This window comes from Eurytemora carolleeae, unplaced genomic scaffold (assembly GCF_000591075.1).
Source record: "Eurytemora carolleeae unplaced genomic scaffold, Eaff_2.0 scaffold1892, whole genome shotgun sequence".
Taxonomy (NCBI): domain Eukaryota; kingdom Metazoa; phylum Arthropoda; class Copepoda; order Calanoida; family Temoridae; genus Eurytemora; species Eurytemora carolleeae.
This window is the reverse complement of record NW_019397780.1, coordinates 23,162-40,914: the sequence shown is the minus strand read 5'-3', so window position 1 is coordinate 40,914 and position 17,753 is coordinate 23,162. Positions and strand designations below refer to the sequence as shown.

Sequence of the window (17,753 nt, the reverse complement as noted above, 5' to 3'; positions counted from 1 at the left end):
ATTATAGAGGCAAGCGTGACGTCATATAAGGATTCTATCTATTCATGCTAAGGAGACGACATTTTCCGTACATAGGAGCACATCGAGAGTGAACAACCCAAATAAAGAACCTGGATTCCAAGTATCCTTCTTTGCCAATGAACTTCGGTGGAAAAAATGAGTCTTGTCAGGTATCATGATTAGTGTAGATCAACCACATTTAAAGGCTACATGCAAAACTTTCAATTTTGATGCAGAAATGTCCAAAACTGTCAAATTGTCTTTATTATTTTTAAATAAATACGTTACATATGATTGATGAAAGAATTTATGGTACCTGTAGTCTAATGGAAGATCACAGTGTGTATGACAGTAAACTAACCATCTAGAAACATTCATAAGTTAACTGGAATATTTATATTAGGAAATTGCACTATCAGAAAAACCCAAGGAACAAGAATAAAGGGAAGGAAAATAGCGCTGGATTGGCATGCAAAAGCCAAACGCACTGCTTTGCCGACGAGTTCGTTATTACACATGCATACTATTTTGGTTTAGACACACAACATACTACAGTCAAGGAAATTGCAGAACAATGTCGTCAATTACAATTAAGTTTGATAATGAGTAGTTTATTGTAAACTTCAATAAAATTATATTTTTGAACAGCATGCTGGGACTATTAATCCTTTAAACCAGCTTTATTACCTGGCTAGCACAGTATCTGCCCAGGTCAGCTTCCCTTGAAAAGCATGCTGGGACCATTATATCCTTTAAATCCTCTTTATTACCTGGCTAGAGCAGTATCTTCCCCGGTCAGCTTCCCTTGAACAGCATGCTGGGACTATTATATCCTTTAAGCCTGCTTTATTACTTTGCTAGCGCAGTATCTGCCCCGGTCAGCTTCCCTTGAACAGCATGCTGGGACCATGATATCCTTTAAACCTGCTTTATTACCTGGCTAGCGCAGTATCTGCCCCGGTCAGCTTCCCTTGAACAGCATGCTGGGAAAGTATTATCACGGATTCACGGGCAAATTCTCCATTCCAGGTATATGGGGCAGCCTAGAAAAGATAATTTAAAAATTCAAATTATCTTTTCAGTCTGATGGTATAAAATTTTAATATTCTAAACATAGACTATATAAACTCTTTGTATGTTCGTCGGGTAAAGAGATATGTGTGTGTAAACTTATCAAAACCCGCTTGTAAGCTACGAACTCACAAAGGTATTAAGGGTACAACTAGAAGTTATGAATCAGGCATTATCCCCCTTACATGGAGGGTCACTTGAAATTAAGCATACAGTCCTTTTCAGTTAAAAATTTATTAATTTGAAAGTGGCATCCTCCTCCTGGCAAATATTGGATTTTTTAATAAATATAAACAAACTTGAATTCTTGGCACGTTTTCTCTCTAGATTTTTATATCCACATATTTGGATTCAATCTAAACCAGTATTTCAAGCTTGTAAAAAAGCGAAAAATTTCTTGTTTGAAATAGAAAACGATATTTCTTTTTTGAATATTAGACAAAAAGATGTTTCCTTTGGGTATGTGTAGGGATAGGCATGTTTTGTTTTTGTTTTCATAGTTCGTTCATCATTTGTTAACGACCCATTTCGTTTTTTTCAGTCATTTTCCGTCTATTTTGTTCATTTTCTAAATAAACGATCGTTCAACTAAATCCTCTGTTTATGGAGATCGTTCATTCGGTAAAATCGCTTGTTCAGTGAGATCGTTTGTTCCGTTAAGTCGTTTTTTAAAGTTTTTTTTTTTTAAAATCGTTTGTTTATTAAATAACTATCGATTTTTCAAGTTTGTTCGAAGAAACGCCGGGCCCTTCTGCTAGTTATTTAATAAATAAAACCCTGTGTATGAATAATAGAATCTATCAATGTGAATCTATTATGTATACTTACATTAGATATTTGAAGTTGGTAGGCAAACATGATCTTCAGCAGATGTCTATGTTCCTGTGAGGACAAGTTAGGATCCTATCTCAACAAATCAGAATTTCCTTTCTTGAATTTAAAGATTTCAAAGATTGAGAACTAATAGAATAAGGAGATAGAAGTTATCTGGTGAAAGAAACAAAAAGTAAAGATGGATTAGTTACCTGTATTATAAGTTAAACTATTATGTAAAATTGTACCTTAAATTGAAGTCTTACATGTTTTCAATGATGACTACACTTATAAAAAGCTATTGAGAAGAACTCAAATGTGTTTAACTTCTAGCAGAAGTATAACTAAAAAATTTACTTTTTAAAAAATAAAATCAAACCTAGAGTAGCTGCAATGGTTTATGGTAAATGTACTTTTGCAGAGACCTTAATTCTCCTATTGTCCAGTTCACGGGCAGCCGTAGTACATTTTAATTTCCGAGCCGGGTCAACCTTTCCGGTCCCAGTTTGTACTGTGCCTAGCTCTATGGACAGGACTAGCCGATGCAACAAGGTTGACGTGGTCAGACTTTATGCTTTATAAATGTTCAATTTACTTTTACGAAAGGGGCAGAGGTGCGTGAGATCAGATCATTGTGTTCAACGAAACAAAAGTAATTGACATCATTCTCATAATTTAACTATTTATTATTTAAGAATTTAATTTTGACTGTATTTGTGTGTATGCAAGTTTAGGAAATATTCTATATATCCAGCAGTTTATGGATTAATGTTGCACAATGTATTTTTTATGGGTAAAATGTTGCCAAATAACCAGCCCAATACCCCATGTACTGGAAAAATTAATATAGGATCATTTTAATTTTTATTCATAGGCAGATAGACTTTAGAATAATTGGATAAAAAATGTAAAAAATCCCAATGACTTATAGTTATTTAGGTATGAATATAATACTTTGAAAGTTTCTAGAAAAAGATCATGTAAAATTTCATCCAGCTGATATTTGACCAAAATGTAAAAAATATAAAGAATGAAAAACGCTTTCATTTCAAACATATTAACAGTGAATATTATTAACTCTATCCCGAATGGGCTTTTTTGGTCTAAAATACAGGATGAGTAAAAAAATGTTATTTGCGGCGCCAAATGCAAAATTGTACCTTTTTTGTGTAACTCTCCTGTACGGTTTTTTTCAATATTTTTTGAAAAGTTTTATTTTTTTTGGTATTTTAATGGCTCAAAAAAAAAATCCGCGAACCTTTTTCTTTTAAAAATTAAAGTCAAGAAAAGCAAAATTGTGAATACAAATTATCACAATCGAAATCTAAAATTTGGTAAAGATTGAATCACAGAAGCACAGAAAATTCGCAAAAACAAAAAAACCATCGAAAAAACAACTTTCCTCAATAATTAGGCTAGAAATTAATAATGCAAATTTTCTGCTCTTTTAATTTTGAGAGAAAAAAGTTCGCAGAATTTTTTGGAATACCAAAAAAAAATTTAAATTTAAAAAAATGTTAAAAAAACACCATACAGGACAGTGGCAAAAATAAGTTCCAATTTTGCACCAGGCGCCGCATTTCACACTTTTTTTGACACACCCTGTAGACGGGGGGTGAAATGTTTTCCATCCCCCCCTCTGCTACTATTTTGCCCGTCGAGTTGATCGAAATATGGGAGTGTGATACCTGTCCCTAGTCCAACTTTTCAAGGTCTGTTCATAAAAAAAAATTGATCTTTATCTTTGATGGTTAAAGTGTACGGGAAGATTTAAAAATATATAAATTTTAGCCCTGTAGCTTAATTCATAAAAAAGTTATTAACCATTTAAAAAAAAAATAATAATATGCTTTTTTTTCGTCAACCCCGGGAAATATTTCTCAAGGTGCTAAACACTTTAAACCAATGTTAAAAACTTTGATATTTCAAACAATGAATTCTTCCAGATTAAACTGTAAACAGGTTGCAAACGTATTGTAAATTAGAGATTGGGTTCCTTCGAACCCTTTGTTTGTTTAAAGTTATTAAAAATTCTAGAATATGTCCAGCCCTAATTCCTGGCGCTAAATCTTCCAAACTTCTAATGTTCTCATTCAAACAGTCAGCAAACTTATAAGTTGTTTGCAGACACAAGATTCAAACTTGAATTGGAATTCATTATAATAGTCAAACAGCATAATTTAAACTTTTAGAAAGAAACTTTGCATGCAGCAGCTTATAGACATAATTTCAATCATTTTTAATGATTTCAACGCTGGAAAACAAACATTACTTAATCGTTTAGCGCAATCAAAGGGTTGAATGAAATCGGAAACCCAATTCTACGTGTAGCTTGATATTACGTTGATAGGTGCTTTTAGATATTTTAATATTCTGTATATGCTGTAATGACACAATGAATAATTCAACGAAAAATGAAAATTCTGATTTTCCTTTTCTGTGCTAAGAGTGAGGGTAAGCCTGACTTCTCCCCGCTCCTTCTGTTTTCTATTTAGAAAATGCAAATAATGATTTAGTGTAAAAACTTCTTCTATGATTTGGTGCATGGATATATAATAGAATGGATATATCATAGTCAAGGTTTGATGTAATTTTTTCGCTGGGGTGTTATGCAGTACGTTAGACATTGGACCCAGGAACTTACAATTTGTCGTTGGTGTTCGTAAAGTTATTAGATGTCAAAGGAGTATAGAAAAACATTGTAAGTCTTTAAAACTTGATAAGATTTAGCCTCCTTCTTTGTATTATACAAATTGTTGGAGACACTAAAGATTTAAACAACCTTGCTGATATTTAATATTTTAAATTTTAAACAAATTTCTCAATATCTTGGTCAATTCTTAAGGTACAAAAACGGCAGACCACAATTTGGAATTCTGAAAACAAGGCGCCTGTGATGCTACCAACTCTTTGAAGAAAATGCTAGGTTAACAAGATTTTAGCTGCAGTATCTGATTTCTGCTTACTCCAGGGCCCACAATCTACCAAAGTTCTTCTCTAATTTGGACCCTGACAAATTATTTTTATAGAATGAACAATAGCCAGAATAGAAATTTGTTATAGTAAAACCTAAAATTTGCTTTGCAGGTGTTTTAGAAATTTCCTAAAAATATCTAGGGTCCACTGAGATATAACAGCTGTGTAACCCACCGACAAAGTTACATGTACACTAGCCCAGAATAGTATAGATCGGTAGATAGAAGCATACATATCAGCGGGCCGTGATTTGGTGTAAGAAAAGCCCCCCCCCCCCTTCCTTCTATGATTTGGTGTAAGAAAAGACCCCCCCCCCTTCCTTCTATGATTTGGTGCAAGAAAAGAACCCCCCCCCTGAATTTTGAAAAAATTTGATATAAAGGATTTTTATTAATTCCCCCTTTCCATTTAATTCTAACAGAAATTATCAATTTGTGACAAAAGGACACATCAATTGAATTAAAGGAAATATAAATGTCCCAATTTTTTCCTTGGGGAAAATAGAAATAAATGATTTAAAATTCGGTGATGGTGATGGACCAAACCTCTGTAGAGTAAAAAAGTAGATGTTAGTTCCACATTTATTGAAAATATATTTTGGTCTGGGTTGACCCTCGTCAGTTCTAACGATATAATAACCATCAAAATATACAAAAAAAAAATGTGTAATCGAGTTTATTGTTCCAAAGTTATAAAAAGTCAAATTTTTATCATAATCATTTGTATCAGTATAACATTTTTTTCAGACTTTTAAAAGGCTCTTTTAGTAGCTAAGCTTGCTATAATTATTTTGAGATATTCTCACCTCTTGCAAAACCAAAATATTTTTTGAAATCTCGTATGTCAAGATCTCATATCATGATAAGTTACTAATGCAAGCTTATAGAGAGCATAAAAAAATCCGAAACTGTGATTAGTCTGTTACAAATAACCCCCAAAAAAAATCAAATATTACACAACAAAATAAATAAGATTCTTGTGGAGCCTCTAAAAAGTGAAACACCCCCCCCAAAAAAAACACACACAAAAAAAAACTATGCCCATTTCTATACAACACTTGTATTCGGAACATAAGTGTCATATGAAATAGCAACACTTATTCTTGTTTGAACAAAATGAATTACGAACCATAGAGAGAGCATGCGCGCGACTCCTTTGGGCTTTTGAATCAGGGTTGTTGTGAACTAAAAACTCCTTAATCTTGAAAAGACGACATCTAGTGTACAATCTGTATTGTTATTTATCTATGGTTAAACTCATGGATAATCACCTTGTTTCTGGTTTCTCTAAATTCCACCATCCACTTACACCACTAGCAGGGATACTTTTCAAACTTATCTAATAATAATAATAATAATAACAATAACAATAATAATAATAATAATAAAAATAATAATAATAATAATAATAATATTTATAATGAAAACAAATTATACCTGAACACTGCCTAAAAGAGCATGAGTATGTTTCCCAGTAGTGGCAACTAATGTCTCCTAATTAATTATTCAAATTTTCTGCAAAATGAAGAGAGAAAAAATAAATATCTGAAAAATTTATTTCTTTATTTTCTGGAGAATTTGTTTTTCAAACTTTATCTTTTAGATTCTGTTTTTAAATAGAATATTTCCTTTATAAGTTTTCTCAACCCTCGGCCATCTTTCACCTGAAAAAATACAGTACTTTCTGTTTTAAAATTTTGATTTTAAATTTTTACAATAACTTGTTGCAACATTTTTTGGTCTTGAAAAATGTTTTTGAAATATGTCAGGTTTTGAGGTTACCATATTTACCAAAATATCACTTACTAAATTGTCAAGTTAACTTAACAATGTGTGTTTTATCAAATTGCTAGTTATCAAATTGCTGGTTATCAAGTTGCCAGTTACCAAATTGCTAGTTATCAAATTTCTACTGATCAAATTGCTTTTTACCATATTGCTATTGTTACCGAATTGCTAGTCACCAAATTTGCATGTTACCAAATTTGTATGTTACCAAATTGTTAGTTACCAGAAATTTGTCNTGCTCTAGGGGGAGAATCAACCTGAGAAACTTTCAGAAAACCAGAAAACTATGGAATAGGACGACGACACTAAAGCAAGTGTATTTAATGTTGTTGTTTAAAAAACCTAAATCAGTTATTGAGATAAACTGGTTTGTTAAATTTAAAAGTCGTCTTCCTATTCCAGATTATTCTGGTTTTCACTGCAAACCCTCCGAAAGAAATACCTCATTGATCTTTTTAAACTTTTCTGTAACATTTTCCTCAGGGTTGAAATCCCAAACATCCAGTCTTAACTGATCCTGTTCTATACTGTTTACATCCCTGAATATACAGTACATAGAGTACATATACTGTTTACATCCCTGAATATACAGTACATGGAGTAAATATACTGTTTACATTCCTGAATATACAGTACATAAAGTACATATACTGTTTACATCCCTGAATATACATTACATCGAGTACATGTACTGCTTACATCCCTGAATATACAATACATCGAGTACATTTACTGTTTGCATCCCTGAAGATACAATACATAAAGTACAAATAGTTTTTAAATCCCTGAATATACAGTACATAGAGTACATATACTGTTTAAATCCCTGAATATACAATACATAAAGTACATATAATGTTAAAATCCCTGAATATACAGTACATAGAGTACATATATTGTTTACATCCCTGAATATACAGTACATAGAGTACATATATTGTTTTCAATGTAATGAATATACAGTACATAGAGTACATATACTGTTTACATCCCCAAATATACAGTACATGGAGTACATATATTGTTTACATCCTTGAATATACAGTACATTGAGTACAAATACTGTTCACATCCCTGAATATACAGTATATAGAGTACATATATTGTTTACAATGTAATGAATATAAGGTACATATAGTACATATACTGTTTACATCCCTGAATATAAAGTACATGAGTACAATAACTGTTCAAAATCCAAAATAGGTCTCTAATAAAAACAGTAGAAGCCGAGTTTAAACCAATTTTCGTTTTTTTGGACGCTAAAAGTATCCATAATTAATTTCGGATCTAAAAGTGTAAAGCCAAAACATAATAAAAGTTGTTTTCATGGACTATTAACCAAATTTTTCAGTAGATATTTTTTGTGTCCCAAAAACTGGTTCATAAATAAAGGTTTATGAAAAAATCATAAAAAAGCTATAAAAAGTTTTAAAACAGAGATTACTACTTAATACATATAAATAAAGGTTTATATCAATCTGAAAAACTATAAAAAGTTTTAAAAACAGAGATTACTACTTAATACATATAAATAAAGGTTTATATCAATCTGAAAAACTATAAAAAGGTTTAAAAACAGAGATTACTACTTAATACATATAAATAAAGGCTTATGAAACCAATCTGAAAACTGTAAAAAAGTTTTAAAAACAGAGATTACTACTTAATACATATTAATAAAGGTTTATATCAATCTGAAAAACTATGAAAAGGTTTAAAAACAGAGATTACTACTCAATACATATAAATAAATAATACATATAGATAAAGGCTTATGAAATCAATCTGAAAAAAAACAATAAAAAAATTTAAAAAACAGAGATTACTACTTAATACAAATAGATAAATGCTTATGAAATAAATCTGAAAAGCTATGAAAAGGTTTAAAAACAAAGATTACTACTTAATACAAATAAATAAAGAGAATCCAACTTACAGAGCATACTCCTCATTCCAGGTTGGATTAAGGGTTCTAGGCTTGTACGACGTATTATTCCTAAAAATTAAAAATAAATATGGAAAATTATATTTTAATTAATCAAAGATGGTGAAGATATTTTTTGCTAAAAATGTTTTATTTCAAATTTTGATTTCCGTAATTAAAGGGAGTGTTCGCGAATAATGAAAGGGGGTATAGGCTTACGGCGATAAAAAAGCGCTTTTGATTGCTACTAATCATACTTCTATCTGTTGCGTCTATAATGAGAAAATTGTTAAAGACGTCTCATACCGAATATAACTTTGTTGACTTGAAAAGTCACTATAATAAAATAAAGAGATCTAAAATGGATATTTCTAACATTTATTTAAAACGAAAGTGTTTTGAAATATTTGCATTTAAGGCGGAGTTAAAATTGGTTGATTTAGAAATTAACAAAGGAATTAATGATGAATGTTGTGGGTACTTCATGGGAGTGATGTAGATCTTCATGTTGGTGAAGCAGATCAACAGGATCTTGAACAACAGGACTTATCCAACCTAGTAGGCAGAAATCGCGGCTTGTCATGCTGGCTATGAGCGATTATGTTGTCTCTGGAATGCATGATGAACTGGGAACCCTTCGGGTAAGAGCGTCTGCTGCTATCTGAGTATCTGCGTCATCATCATAAAGGAGTCAAGAGGCTCCCTGTGTCGGAGCTGTTACTAGTTCAACTGTCCTAACATGACTGAGACTGAATACCGGGAGGGAGCTGGGATGAGCGGAGATTCGACATGTGGGCACTACATGAGGAGGAAATGGATTTGAGTACACATACATCTAGAGAAAAGGCTGGGGCATTTGAGTCGGAAAAATCGTCTTCCTTATATTTCGAATTAATTTTAACAAACTTAGCGCCCAAACAAATTCAGAGAATTGCAACATATGACTTAGACAGTAAAAAAATCAATTTAATTTCAAACAAATCATTCAGATATTACAGCCTATAGTCATAGATTATCTTTCGCCCCATTTGTATAAAGTTTATATTTTGTAATATTTTTAAATTAATTTGTTTTGAACTTGATTATTTCTCTTGTCGCTTGCGCAACTATCTAAGAATGCCGCGCACTACTCACATTTTTCGAAATCCGTTAAACCGTTTTCTAAAAAAATAAAATTAATTAAGAAATATGAACTATATACAAATGTGGCGAAAGATAATCGATGACTATATATAAGTTGTAATATCTGAATGATTTGTTTGAAATTAAATTGATTTTTTTACGGTCTAATTTGTTTGGGCGCTAAGTTATATTCGGTATGAGACGTCTTTAACAATTTTCTCTTTTTAGACGCAACAGATAGAAGTAAGATTAGTAGCGATAAAAAGCGCTTTTTTATCGCATTAAGCCTATACCCCCTTTCATTTTTCGCGAACACTCTCTTTAAAGGTCGCCTGTATTTTGGATCGATAGGTGATGACAGAAGCAAAACATTTTAAGATTTGCGTTATAGAATCTCTTTTTTTAGTTTTCAGCACAATATCTTTTACGGCCATATTTTTTATCTTATTTAGATTTCCATCAATAATTTCCTCATTGGAAAATTCCCAAGAGCATTCTCATAAAATGAAACCTGACAAGATTTACAATTTACAGAATGTCAAATTTTTTTCGTTCAGCAAATCCTTTAATAACATCATAGGAGCATGTGAAGTTACTTTTGTTTCAAAACAACTCTTTTAAATGCATTCAACATTGCGAAAAGATATCACTGTAAAAAGGGCGGTAAAAAGTCCAGTCTGTGTATAAAAAAAATCTAGAATAGCCCATAACTTTTTTTGTGACTAAAGTTAAAGATCTAAAAAGTATATTTTTGAAAAGCCCTTGAAAAATGGATGTAGAAATATCTTATTGACACTTTTTTCAACCCTTTCCAGAAACATTATTACCGAATTTATGTGCCGATGGCGAAGTTGGCGTGTAAATAATTTGGACTTTATATGTTCGCCGTCGGTTTTTCGGAGACTAAATGTTTGCAGGGATAAATTCCTAGTACCCAAACTATTAAAGTTATCGGTCTACATTTTTTTTTATGAGCAGCCTAGAAAAATTTTGCTATGAACATCTTAAGGCCTTTTTCTAGGTGGGGCGTGGGACGACCCTTCCCTAGGCTATACATAGATTCAGAACCCCAGCCTTTATACGGTTAAATATTTGTTTTCCGTAACGTGCTTGCTGCATGTGTTAAATGATAAGACAGAGGGAGAGTATGCGCGACAGAGCACGTAACTCCTTTGCTCTGCCTCAGTGTTATTGTGAACGAAAAACCAATACATCTTGAAAAGACGACATCTAGTGTTCTATTTGTATTGTTATTAACCTATGCATATTTTGATCTAGAAATCTGTCAACAATAGCATACCAATTTGAAAAATGTATTTACATAAACACTTTTTGAAAAAGTTCTTAAAGTTACCAGTGTTAAATGTGAAAAAATGGATATAAACAGCTAAAATGCTCGGCTTTGCCCGTGAACTTACAAAAAATCGATTTTTGAAGATAAAGTTTAATTTCACCAATTTGGTCCAGCCGTTTGGCCCGCTATAGCTAACAGATAAATAAACAAATATAAATATATATATATGAGCTTTAATTGGATATTTATTTTATCTATAGACACCATAATAATCATTACCTAGCTAGAGGGTTCGAGCTGAGGTAAAACGTACAAAACGGGTCACTATTCCCTAAAAAATTACCATATTAAAGACTAGCTGAAGTGCTGGCGTTGTCCGTGAAATTAAAAGAAAAATTTGAATTTTAAACAAAGATTGATTTTTGAGTAAAAAAACTAATTTGTTAAGCCTATGTTACCCCCAGGGTACCCATATATATGAGCAAAGAGCTTTAGTTTCCCACAAAGTATGATAATAAAGTTAGATAAAATAAATCGTCATATTTTAAGTGTTTTGGGTCGTAATTGCAGTTTTAACTTTATGGGTAAATAAAACATACATCTCATTAGGGCTGGACACGTTCCATTTTTTTCAGGCCGTTTGGTTAATGGTTATTTCTATTCGTTTTTAAAATAAAATCACAGGTAGCCGTTAATTTTATACGAAAATTCATATACAGGGGTTCCCAATAAACATGGGAATTCAGTGACGAATTCGATATCGTCTTTTTAAATAATTCTTTGATTTAGTTTAGTGATGCCTACTGAGAAAGCTTTAATCTGTAAGAATTTCGTCTGCTTTTCACATTTTGTTTGTTCATGTTTTGACTGCATACGGTTGTACTTAGTAAAACAAGAAAATTGCAGTATACAAACAGAGTAAACTTGTCCGTCTTCACTGTTCATCTTGTGGAGACATTATAGACACATCTTTACAGTCTTTTACCCTTTTCATAGAATAAACTCTAGCAGACATAATACTATTATGGCTTTTGAAATTAGGTATTAAAATGCGAATTCATAACAAAGACGATATCGAATTCGTCACTGAATTCCCATGTTTTTTTCAGCAACTCTCAACCAATCTGAGACAAAGATATTCCAGAGGAAGCAAATTGTAACTTTTGGTTTGCTCAAATTGTAATTTTATAGCTTTTATTTTTATCTTTAATATATACAATTGAAAAAATTACTTATAAGTCCATATTAAGTCACAAGAATTCCACCAATGAGAGTGCAGTATACTGGTCACGTACAGACAGAGACACGTGACCACTATACTGCATTACCATTGGCAGGAGTTCTGGTGACGTAATACGGACTTATTAATTACATTATCAATTATGTCTATTAGGTTTCTCTGGGATTTCGTCGTTTTCAGATTGGTTGCATATTTGCTGAATATGATCTGTTTAAACCTACTATTTCTATACCAAAATTGTATATATATATATATATGAATTTTCGTATAAATTTGACAAAGTTTTTTATCAATATCTCGAGACATGAACATCAGATATAACTTTCATGGGTCGCGATCAAGAGCCAAAGTGGTTATTAGCTTTCAGCATTTACCCTCTTTCATTTTTCCTTTACGGTCCCTTAAAGATAAAGGGGGAGGATAAGGGGGCACATGGCAAGGATCGTTGCATGATCCGAACCAGTTCAAGTATTACCTGAAATATCTTTTCCTATGAGATTCTTTGCACTGTGTATCTCCAGGTTGAGTTTAAGACAGGGCTCCTGTATACAAGGATGAACAGTTTAAACCAGAACTTGGGCGACATCGAAAGAATTTATAAAATGTCGTCTTGACAATTTTTCAATGGGTTTTATACTAGTTTACCTAATTATCATTACATATTAAAAAAGTAATCATAAAATATGTAAGAACAGTTTTAAAAAGCTTAATGTAATTATACAATTAGAAAACTAAATACTTACATTATGCAAGAGTTAGAAACTTCTGGAACTACAGATTTAGAATTTCATTATCTACAGATTTAAAACTTCTTAATCTACAGATTTAGATTTCGAATTTCAAATTCTACTGATTTAGAAACTTCATGATCTACAGATTTATAAACATTATGATCTACATATTTAGAAAATCAATTATTTACTGATTTAAAATTTCTTAATCTACAGATTTATAATTTCATATTTTACAGATTTAAAAACTTCATAATCGTCAGATTTATAAACTATATAATTTATAGAATTAGAAACTTTATGGACGATAGATTTATAAACTTCATGATCTACAGATTTTGAAACTTCATGATCTATGGATCTAGAAACTACATGATCTACAGATTTATAAAATTCATGATAAACAGATTTAGAAACTTCATGATCTATAGATTTAGAAACTTCATGATCTACAGATTTAGAAACATTATGATCTACAGACTTAGAAAATCAATTATTTACTCATTTAAAACTTCTTAATCTACAGATTTAGAAAATTTATGATCCACAGAATTAGAAACTTTATGATCTATAGAATTAGAAACTTCATGATTCACAGATTTAGTAAATTAACTATCTATAGATTTAAAAACAACGTTAGAAATTCTATAATCTACTGATTAAGAAATATTATGATCTATAGATTTAGAAACTTCATGATCTATAGATTTAGAAACTTCATGATCTACAGATTTATAAACTTCATGATCTACAGATTTAGAAACTTCATGATCTACAGATTTAGAAACTTTATTTTCTACAGATTCAGAAACTTTATGATCTAGACAATTAGAAGCTTCATTATTTACAGATTTAGAAACTTTATGATCTAAAGATTTTACTTTAGGCGCAATGTTAAATGATTTACCTCCTTCATAATTGCAGTATCTAGTAGCTGCTGATGTTTAGTTTGCTCCATATTAAAGAATTTACCTCCTTCATAGTTGCAGTATCTAGTATCTGCTGATGTTTAGTTTGCTCCATACTAAATAATTTACCTCCTTCATAGTTGCAGTATCTAGTAGCTGCTGATGTTTAGTTTGCTCCATATTAAAGGATTTACGAACATGTTCTATAAGTTCTGTTATGGAAATCTAAAAAAGGTGAATAACTTGAACAAAATCTTAATTCTGATTAAAATCTTTTCATTTCGACTAGAAACTCTCAAAAAGATAATTTTTACAAGATCTAAAACATTCTGTAATGTTTCACTCAGCGTTAAATTAAGTAGCATCCTGTGTCCCTCAATCATTGCATAGATGGCAATGTCCGATTTACAAAGGTACCCTTCATAGCTTTGTTTGATCAAGTATGAATTATCATTCAATGTTTTCAATTTTTCGTTTTTTTTTCATTTGCGGTTTATTTGGAAAGAGACTTGCGCATTCCTTGTTTATAAAAAGCGATGGAGAAGAAAAAAAAAACAATGTTTTTCAAGTCAGAAAAACTGTCAATATCATCAACATTTTGGATCATATAAAGGTTTCAAGGGTACCATTGCAAATCGGACATTTCCATCTTTCCATGAACTTAACATTATACATACAGTTGTTGACTTTAAAAGTCAATATGATAAAATAAAAGGAGATCTACATGGATATTTCTAACATTTATTTAATAAAAACGAAAGTTTTGAAATAGTTTCCCAAGTGACGTTAAAATTGGTTGGTTTAGAAATTAACAAAAGGAATAAATGACGACTATTTGGGGGGACTTCATGGGAGTGATGTAGAGCTTCATGTTGGTGGAGCAGATCAACAGGAACTGGAACATCAGGGCCTATCCACCTAGTAGGCAGAGAACGCGGTTTTATCATGATGCGATTGAGCGATTATGTTGTCTCCGGGATGCATGATAACTGGGAACCCTTCGGGTAAGCATGTCTGTTGCTATCTGAGTATCTGCGTCATCATCATAAAGGAGTCAAGAGGCTCCCTGTGTCGGAGCTGTTACCAGCTCAACTCTCTAAACTTGACTGACTGCTGAGGTGAGGAGCTGGGAGGAGTGGGGATTTGACATGTGGCCACTACATGGAGGAAATGGATAAACACATTTGAAAATAGGCATCGGCATTGAGTCGGTACAATCGTCTTCCTTATATTTCGAATTTATTTTAACATTGCCCCCTACTTGGGGTTAAATTAAAAAGGGATTTTAATTTAACAAAGATTAAAATAAATTCGAAACTTTAAAATCCAACCAACCAATTTATAACCCGCCCAGATTTTGCTGAGGTGAGGAGCTGGGAGGAGCGGGGATTTGACATGTGGCCACTACATGGAGGAAATGGATAAACACGTTTGAAAATAGGCATCGGCATTGAGTCGGTACAATCGTCTTCCTTATATTTCGAATTTATTTTAACAACAGTCCCTTTAATGATCGATCGATTAGCAGAATTAACGAATGCTGATCACCAAATAGGTAAAGCTACGTCAAGGAACGAAAGGACTGTTGAGATTTAAAGAACATTTAACGAACATATAACAAACATTTAACGAACATTTAACGAACATTTAACAAATATTTAACGAACATTTAGCGAACATTTAACAAACATTTAACGAACATTTAACAAACTATTAAAGAACATTTAACGAACATTTAACAAACATTTAACGAACATTTAACGAAAGTTTAGCGAACATTTAATGAACATTTAACGAACATTAAACGAACTATTAACAAACATTTAGCGAACATCTACCGAACACTTAACAAGCATTTAACAAACATCTAACGAACATTTAACGAACATTTAAAAAACATTTAACGAACATTAAACGAACCATTAACGAACATTTAGCGAACATTTAACGAACATTTAACAAACATTTAACAAACATTGAACGAACATCTAACGAAAATTTAGTGAACCTGATCTGAATCACATCCAATCATGTGAAGAATAGTGTAAAGGATTTCTACATAAAGTTCCTCCAGGGTCAATACTTTCCTCTTAGATCTAGAAATAGTTTTTTTGGTTTTGTTTGGCTTTGTTTGGATTTTTTTGGCTTTGTTTGGATTTGTTTGGCTTTGGTTGTATCGATTAGGTCTTGCTAAGCTTAGTTTTTGGTTAGTTTTGGTTTGTTTGGATTTATTTGGTTCTGTTTTGATTTGGTTTGGTTGGGTTTGGTTGGATCGTTTTAATTTTGCTTTGTTTGGTCTGATATGGGTCGGTTTGATTTGGTTTAATGTATGGTTTGGTTTGGTTTAGTATGGTTTGGTCTGATTTGATTTGGTTTGTTTTTTTGAGTAGGTTTATTTATTTATTTTTTGGTTTGGTTTGGTCCGGTTTAGTTTAATTTGGTTTTGCGTTTCTTTGGTTTGGTTCCCTTAGATTTAGTTCGGATAAATTTGGTTTGGTTTGGTTTGGTTTGATTTGCTTTGCTTTGTTTTTGTTATAGTCAGTTTAATTTGATTTTCTAATTTTATATGGTTTGGTATGGTTTAGTTTGGTTTGGGTTGGTTTGATTGAAATTGGTTTGGTTTGGTTTGGTATGGTTACGTGGATTACTGAACAATCATGTTAGATAATGTCAGTCTTAAAATTTTGTAAAATATTTTCTTCCTCTATTTTTGAAAAATAATTGAAAAAATACCTGTTGAGGGATAAAGTGCTGGAGTTAACCCTTCTCAGCCTAGACCCACTGAAGGAGGGTGGGAGAGGCGGGGCAAGATAAGCCCGCCCACCTCCTCCCTCATCCTCATCATCCTTAACATTCATATTAATTTTGCTAATCTCCACACAAATAATTACTATTGTTACTAAAAGACCCATTTTCAATTGGAAAAATACTCAGCTTTCAAGAATTTTTTTTTGTTCATTTTGTTAATTTTTGTTAAAATTCTTTCCTTTTTGAAACTTCTTTCTCATTTTTAGCTTTTCTCTCACTTTATTAATCGATTTTACGTTTTTTTTTTTTTACCTTTTTCTCCATTTCTTAAATTTGTTCTTAATTTCTTTACTTAATTTCTCAATTTCTTTCTCCATTAATAAAATTTTGTCTCAATTTTCTTTACTTCCTTCTCCATTTATCAACTTCTGAATCCTTATTTTTTTAACTTGTTTAATATTTTTCAGCTTCTTTCTACGATAGTAAAAATTGATCTCGATGGAACTTCTTTATTCATTTCTTAACCTTTATCTTTGTAAATTAACTTTTTTCTCTGTCAATTAACTCCTTTCTTCGTAAATAATCTTCTTTCTCTGTTAATTAACTTCTTTCTCTGTAAATTAATTTCTTTTTCTGTTAACCCTGTCTCTGCTGGGGTACTTGAAAACCAGGATATGCGGGGGGGGGGGTCAATTTGACCCCCCCCCCCTCTAAATCCCATGTTTGATGTCCAAATATGACAAATGATACATCATTGGAAAGGTCTTGTGCTCTACTTTTAGAATCTGCAAAAAAATTTGCAAATTTGAAAAAATTGAGTTTTTTATCGCAAAATGAAGTTATATAGTAAAAGTGTTTGCCAAAAGAAATTTGTCCAAAAAATGAAAAATTACACATTTTTGAAAAGCCCTTGACCATGCCATTTCAAATATGCAAAAATTTTGGCAAAATTTTAAATAACCTGATTTTTAATCAAGAAAAACTAAAAATGTGCAAATTTCCTTTGACAGGTTGTTTGCAAAAAATTTGCAATTTTTTCTCGCAAAACTTGTTCAATTCGTTTCCTTATGTCAAATGCTTTCCAAAAAGCAAAATTTTATCAAAATCTGACAAGTGGAAGTGGGTCAAAACAAAGA

General features: G+C 31.6%; 1 protein-coding gene across 1 annotated transcript in view; it reads right to left on the bottom strand.

Moving 5' to 3' along the window:
• Positions 1 to 316: 316 nt before the first annotated feature.
• The window catches only part of LOC111715876 (protein unc-13 homolog 4B), a gene marked incomplete at its 3' end in the record, with an annotated part of 39,739 nt that continues 22,302 nt past the window's right edge, over positions 317 to 17,753 (bottom strand). Inside the window, exons 2-15 of the mRNA XM_023491274.1 lie at positions 16,603 to 16,715; positions 15,878 to 15,965; positions 13,999 to 14,094; positions 12,706 to 12,772; positions 11,270 to 11,321; positions 8,587 to 8,646; positions 7,090 to 7,186; positions 6,488 to 6,523; positions 6,297 to 6,353; positions 6,131 to 6,198; positions 4,317 to 4,371; positions 1,900 to 1,974; positions 937 to 1,043; positions 317 to 364 (exon numbers count right to left, since the gene is read on the bottom strand). Coding sequence (XP_023347042.1) covers positions 317 to 364; positions 937 to 1,043; positions 1,900 to 1,974; positions 4,317 to 4,371; positions 6,131 to 6,198; positions 6,297 to 6,353; positions 6,488 to 6,523; positions 7,090 to 7,186; positions 8,587 to 8,646; positions 11,270 to 11,321; positions 12,706 to 12,772; positions 13,999 to 14,094; positions 15,878 to 15,901 — 842 coding nt within the window. The remainder of the gene's footprint in view (positions 365 to 936; positions 1,044 to 1,899; positions 1,975 to 4,316; positions 4,372 to 6,130; positions 6,199 to 6,296; positions 6,354 to 6,487; positions 6,524 to 7,089; positions 7,187 to 8,586; positions 8,647 to 11,269; positions 11,322 to 12,705; positions 12,773 to 13,998; positions 14,095 to 15,877; positions 15,966 to 16,602; positions 16,716 to 17,753) is intronic.